At 37.5% G+C, this 6,552-nt stretch overlaps 1 protein-coding gene across 3 annotated transcripts in view; it reads left to right on the top strand.

Moving 5' to 3' along the window:
- Nucleotides 1-6,552, top strand: part of tmod1 (tropomodulin 1) — a 54,855-nt gene that overhangs the window by 31,310 nt on the left and 16,993 nt on the right. For all 3 annotated transcript variants that reach the window (XM_061922802.2, XM_061922805.2, XM_061922803.2), the window contains exons 7-8: nt 2,225-2,355; nt 5,900-6,007. In XM_061922802.2, the coding sequence (XP_061778786.1) occupies nt 2,225-2,355; nt 5,900-6,007 (239 nt within the window). The remainder of the gene's footprint in view (nt 1-2,224; nt 2,356-5,899; nt 6,008-6,552) is intronic.

Consider the following 6,552-nt stretch of genomic DNA (forward strand, 5'->3'; position numbering starts at 1 on the left):
TATTTTGTCTCTTTTATCCAATTATTAATTGATTAATCAAAGTAATAATCGACAGAATAATCGATTATCAAATTAGTTGTTAGTTGCAGCCCTAATTATGTGGCAATGCCGAGAAGATTATAAAACGTATTAAATTTCCAATTAGATTGTTCTAATGCCATTGTAGTGGTACATACCTTTAGGGGTCATACTGTATGTGACAAACTGGTTTGGTTTTGAATTAATTTGCAATATGGTTCATCACATATTTACACACATACAGTCTTTCGCATTTCAACATGTCTGAATAGGAGTAGGAAGAAACAGAGGTTATTTAATCCCACCCCGTTTACATTTCTTAGCAGACACAAACACATTTGTTCTGTTCCTGTTCTCAATATATAACACAAACAGCCAATAGGTAGGGAAGAGATTCATATGTCCCCAGTCCTGGGTGGATCTCCCGTGAGAGGAAGATGGGGGGGTCAATCATTTTGCACTCTGCTGCAAATGATGGAAAGCGCCACTTTACATAGCAACTGACGCTGTGGTTCAAAGTTGGAATTGCCACAAAATATTTTAAGGTAGTCAACACTCTATTGCCATCTGGCGGATAAAGTGGATAGTGCGACCACCCAATCCGTCACGTTTCGTGTGACAGGTAAACCGCGACGAATGGGGCTGTATGAACCCCCTTCCTACTGTACATTAATCAATAAAGTTTACGTTAATAGATAGTTAATAAGTTGTAATTTACATAATTTGCTGCAATGTTATAGATCAGTGGTCCCCAACCACCGGGCCGTGGCCCGTTACCAGTCCGTGGATCGATTAGTACCGGGCGGCACAAGAAATAAAAAAAATAAAAATATATATATTTTTTTTAAATCAACATAAAAAAACACAAAATACACTTACAATTAGTGCACAAACTCAAAAAAAAAACCTCCCCCATTTACACTCATTCACACTCATTCGCACAAAAGGGTTGTTTCTTTCTGTTATTAATATTTCTGGTTCCTACATTATATATCAATATAGATCAATACAGTCTGCAGGGATACAGTCCGTAAGCACACATGATTGTATTTTTTTATGACAAAAAAAAATACTCCCCCCCGGTCCATGGGACATATTTTCAAGCGTTGACCGGTCCGCAGTTACAAAAAAGTTGGGGACCACTGATATAGTCCACAGCCCCAAACATGTTTTTTTCTTATTTTCTTACTCATTTTTTTATGTGTTTATTTATTTTGTTCATCTTATTTTTGTGTTGAAAGTGACAAATAAAGACATTTTTAAGCTTTAAGCAAAAAGGTTGGGGACCACTGTTATAGATGATTAGATTACGTCTCATATATCGATAAAGTTTAAGACGTATATTAGGATTCTTCTTCCTTGTATTTAATAAAACATTGAGTTTAAGCAGTCTCTTAGTCTCTTGGATCATAATAGTAATGTTCAAATGTGTTGTTGTTTGTCTAATCCAGTTCATAAATGGTACTTACTATATGTTGTGATGTGTTAACCATAGTTTTTAATCTTTGCCAATGGCATTTCAGCTCAGTGAGTACCAGTGATTCTTACTGAATGAAGACTAATCAATATCAATCAAAATAATACACAATCGTTGCACCCTGACAAATAACGGGAACATGTTTTACTTTGTATTCATAATGATTACAGTGTCTAAATCAGGGGTGTCCAAAGTGCGGCCCGGGAGTACATTTGTGGCCCGCAGCTAGTTTTTTTATTGGCCCTCGAATTGTTCTGAAAATGTTATTACCGTATTTTTCGGGATATAAGTCGCACCGGAGTATAAGTCGCACCTGCCGAAAATGCATAATAAAAAAGGAAAAAAACATATATAAGTCGCACTGGAGCCCGGCCAAACTATGAAAAAAACTGCGACTTATAGTCCGAAAAATACGGTAATTCATTATTAATTAGGTATATTTGGATATATAAAAGTAACAACTATTTGCCTTGTCATCTATAAAACAAATTCCAATTGCTAAGCATATTTTGATGTACATTAAATTGATTTTAGTATCTTAAATGTACAAAACGTTTGGACACCCCTGATATACAGTAAATGTTGCTGCATTAATGGTTCTGTGATATCTTAGGTGACAGAATTCTCAGCATTCTTAGGAGAATAGCAGTTTTCATTTACTCTAGTTACTTCTATTTAATACCGATTTGGGATATTTCAGAATGTGTGCTGACTGTGAGTGTTTGACAGGCGTGATCCAGTCCACTCAGTACAAACCAGTGCCTGATGAGGAGCCCAATTCAACTGACGTGGAGGACACTCTCATGAGGGTAAAAAGGAATGATCCAGAGCTTGTGGAGGTCAACCTCAACAACATCAAGGTATCAAACTCCCTCCGCTGCTCAGTAAACAAACACGTCTCCAGGTTTGATGAAGACAGAACTGTGCGAACACATTTTCCTCATAAGAAATGTATGTAAATCCAATTAATCTGTTTCGGAAACATTTACACAAAACACATATTTTTAAAGAACAATATCGTTTCACATGCAGAAAATAATGTGAAATAAGTATGAGTGGCAAATTAAATGGATAAAATAACTTTTAACATCACTTTTACTTTAATTGAAGACTCACTTGAACTCGTTCGCAAACTTTAGCAGCAGGTACAATCACTTTCTGTACTGTCTCCCTTAAACCGTTTCCCCTGCAACCATTGTTAGGTAGGAACCTTTACACTACAAGCCTAATGTAACAAACGTAACCTTAGTACTTTGCTACGAGTTATTTCTGAATTTAATGATGTTTCTGACATTCTTTATTTTAGTGCTGCAACTTTCTTTGGTCCCAATGTTGCTTATTTTACAGCCATACTTAATATGAAAAAAAAGCACACAAAGTCTTATTTGCCTCACAGTCAGAAATATTCCGTGCGCTTGAACACCTAATAAGCACAGGTTGATGGGAGACAGAAAGGAGTTGCTCATGGTTCTGTGTGCGTTCTATGTGCAAATAAACCAAACACACACACACACACACACACACACACACACACACACACACACACACACACACACACACACACACACACATAGTAAAGATGAATAAAGGATACCCTGACTGGAATCTGTCTACAGTGTCCCAACTCTAAAACAACCACTATGTTCTTCACCAAGGCTTCGGATTCTTTGTTTAGACACTTGATTGCCACGATGCCGCATGTCGGCTGTTGGCATGATCAAGTATGCAGAGCAGGTAAGCGACTTTCAGGCAGAAGGTTGTTTAAATTAGGTACCAGGCAGGATAAAAGTAACACAGGTCTAGCAGGAAATCAGAAAGCAACAGGACACTTAAACATACACTAGGTAATGAACCAACACTGAAGGAGGGCTTAAGATGGTACTAAATATAACAAACTAACGACTGTTCTGCTCCCTTGGGCTCATTAGGTTAGTAGTGGTCCCAATACAGTACATATCTACGTACTCAAAGTTCATACATCCACACGCACATTCATTGTACATACATACACTCATGCACATAATCACGTTTCATCAAACACATCTTAACGTTGTTGCCCTAGGGTAAACTGGGTACAACACATGGCACACTGACAAAGCTTAACCTATTGTTACTATAACAATCTACAAGGTTAATATAGGTTGCTTCTCTTTCTTCCCCTCCATTTTTCTGCATTCTTTCGTATCTCTAGTTATCATTACGTATATGTATTGTTGCATTTGAATAACTGTATTGTTGATAATAAAGGTAAAGTATTGGTATTGTTCATTATCAATAGCGCTATTTCTATCGGTATCCGTATTGCTCCATTTGTAGTGTAATAATGCTCATTGTCATTTCTGTATTATTTTTTATTTTCGCTAACTGCTTATTTGCTATCACTTTTACCATCATATTTGTACATGTCGTATTTGCTGATGTTGCTCTATTGTTGTTGTTGTTGTTGTTATTGTTGTGTTTGCTGTTGTTGTTTTTGTCTCTCTGTCTAATCCCCCTCTTGTCCCCACAATTTCCCCCTCTGTTTTCCTTTTTTTCTCATTCTATCCCTTCCTGCTACGGCCGGGCTATACTAAATGATAATATAAATACATTTAATAAAGTCAAATACAAATAAGGCAACAAGAGAAGTATCCTACACTTCTCTTTTGTAAAGTAAATCTGAACAGCCGATATGGGCATCTACATCAACTATATGATTTGCCTGAGAAGCTGGACAGAATTCAATTTGGACTCAATTGAGGAGAGTCGCCTGTACACTGTAGCCTTGTACACTATCTCAGCACGCTCTGGCAAAAGATTGTACTCCTCCTTCTTTATTTGACTTTCTCCGACCATATGACCACAGCTGCTTCCAAAGGGAAGTGGGTCATAAACAGCGATGCCTTTGGTTACCGAACAGTTCAAAAGACGGGGTCGTAAAATAGTTCAAAAAGACGTTCGTAAAACAGTTCAAAAAGGAGGTTCAAGAAGAGGTTGCATGAAGGGGAGTCTGGTCCTGCTTCCTCTCCGCTTTGCAGTCCTTGGGTTAGAACAATATATTTCTGTTGATTACCATACATGAAAGAAAACAGAACACCTTCATTTTGCTTCCCCCCCCTACACAGTGGAGTTTTACGAGCCTTACTCTTGGTAGGTTCCAAAGACAGCTTTTGCTTCTCACCGGGCCCTCACAAACTTTTTGTGATAATTAAGAAACAATTATTCTAACACAGGGGTTCGTGCATTTGCCTCACAATACGAAGGTTGTGGGTTTGATCTTTCTGTGTGGAGTTTGCATGTTCTACCCGTGACTGGGTGGGTTTCCTCCGGGTACTCTTGCTTCCTCCCACCTCCAAAGACATGCACCTGGCGATAGGTTGATTGGCAACACTAAATTGGCCCTAGTGTGTGAATGTGAGTGTGAATGTTGTCTGTCTATCTGTGTTGGCCCTGCGATGAGGTGGCGACTTCTCCAGGGTGTACACCGCCTTCCGCCCGAATGCAGCTGAGATAGGCTCTGGCACCCACAGCGACCCCATTAAGGGACAAAGGGTAGAAAATGTATGGATGGCTAATAGATAATAAAATGAGCTGGGAACCCCACATCAAAGACATAAAACATTAAGTGGCAACAAATATGTCAGTATTGAATAAGGCAAAAGAACAACTGAATGAAAAGTGACTTCATACTCGATACTGTTCATAGGAGTCTGATCTCATACACTTTCAAACTGCAAAAATCATGTATAAAGAAAATAACAACGAACTGCCCAGATATATACAACAGTATTTCTCAATAAAAGAAGAAAAATGCAATCTCTAAATTAAACAGAACCTAAAGCATTACTTTGAAATAATTTAATGTATCTGTATGTGGGATTAAACTATTGAATGGATTGAGTAAAGAATTTAAACAATGTACTAGCATGAGCCACTTTAAGAAACACTACAAGCAGATGACGTTTACAAAGTATACTAAAAAAACTGTTCAAGGAAAGTCACTGATATTACTATCATATACTCATTGTGGGCCTGGTGTAGAATATGAATACATTCCTCTTTACACTAATGTACACCTTCTGAATTATTTGTCACTTCTTATCTCTCGCTACCATTTCTTTTATATTCATTTTTATTTTTGCTGCTTACGGCACAAAGGTGGCACCAGACAAGCTCTGCTTCTTCCCATGCCTTTTGGACTGTTGATCACTTGAGCAAAATGTGTGCTTGTGAATTTTTGACATGTTCCAAATAAATTGAATTGAAATTGGATTGATTTGACACTTGATATGTTTTTGGCAATAATTGTCATTAACAAAAAAAATCCTATAAAAACCTGGTCTTACAAAAACCGAGGTACCACTGTATATTACATTACATCGACTGAGCTATATGGTTCTAATGTGGCTCTACCTTTTCCCCCAGAACATTCCCATCCCGACTTTAAAGGCGTACGCTGAGGCTCTGATCCAGAACACGGTGGTGGAGAGGTTCAGTATCGTTGGGACTCGAAGCAACGACCCAGTAGCATTTGTTAGTACATATTCCTTTTTTTTGCTGGATATTGTCGGCCATTTTGTTCATATGGGAGGTTAATTTGACATTAACACTTTAAAAACCAATGAACAATATTTTATAGCTGATTTTATGGCTGATGTCACAAACAGAATTTTTGAGGAAAATGACGGCATTTTGCATCGTCAGATTTTGATAACATTTCACATAAGCATTGATGCTGTCAATAGATAAGTCTTTCTAGCAGATTTTCCTGGGCAATGTTAAAATCGGTATGTATGATCATTTTCCTCAAAAATTATAATTTTAGGCTTCCTGTGTAACAATGTGTAATTTTCTAACTGACATCACTGTTTGTAATGCAATCTAACGATTGTTAGGTCAACCGTCAATTTGTTCAGTTTTTTTTCCCCCAAATAATTAGTTCCACTATATAGCCACCTTTTAAACCACCATTTAAAAAACCTGGCTATACAAGCCATATTGTATGTAATGTTTGAACATTCTTAAAAATTGTTTATAAACAGGACAACAACAATAGCAGCGAGTTAGGCTGATGCTAT

The sequence above is a fragment of the Nerophis lumbriciformis genome, linkage group LG27 (assembly GCF_033978685.3).
Source record: "Nerophis lumbriciformis linkage group LG27, RoL_Nlum_v2.1, whole genome shotgun sequence".
NCBI classification, from domain to species: Eukaryota; Metazoa; Chordata; class Actinopteri; order Syngnathiformes; family Syngnathidae; genus Nerophis; species Nerophis lumbriciformis.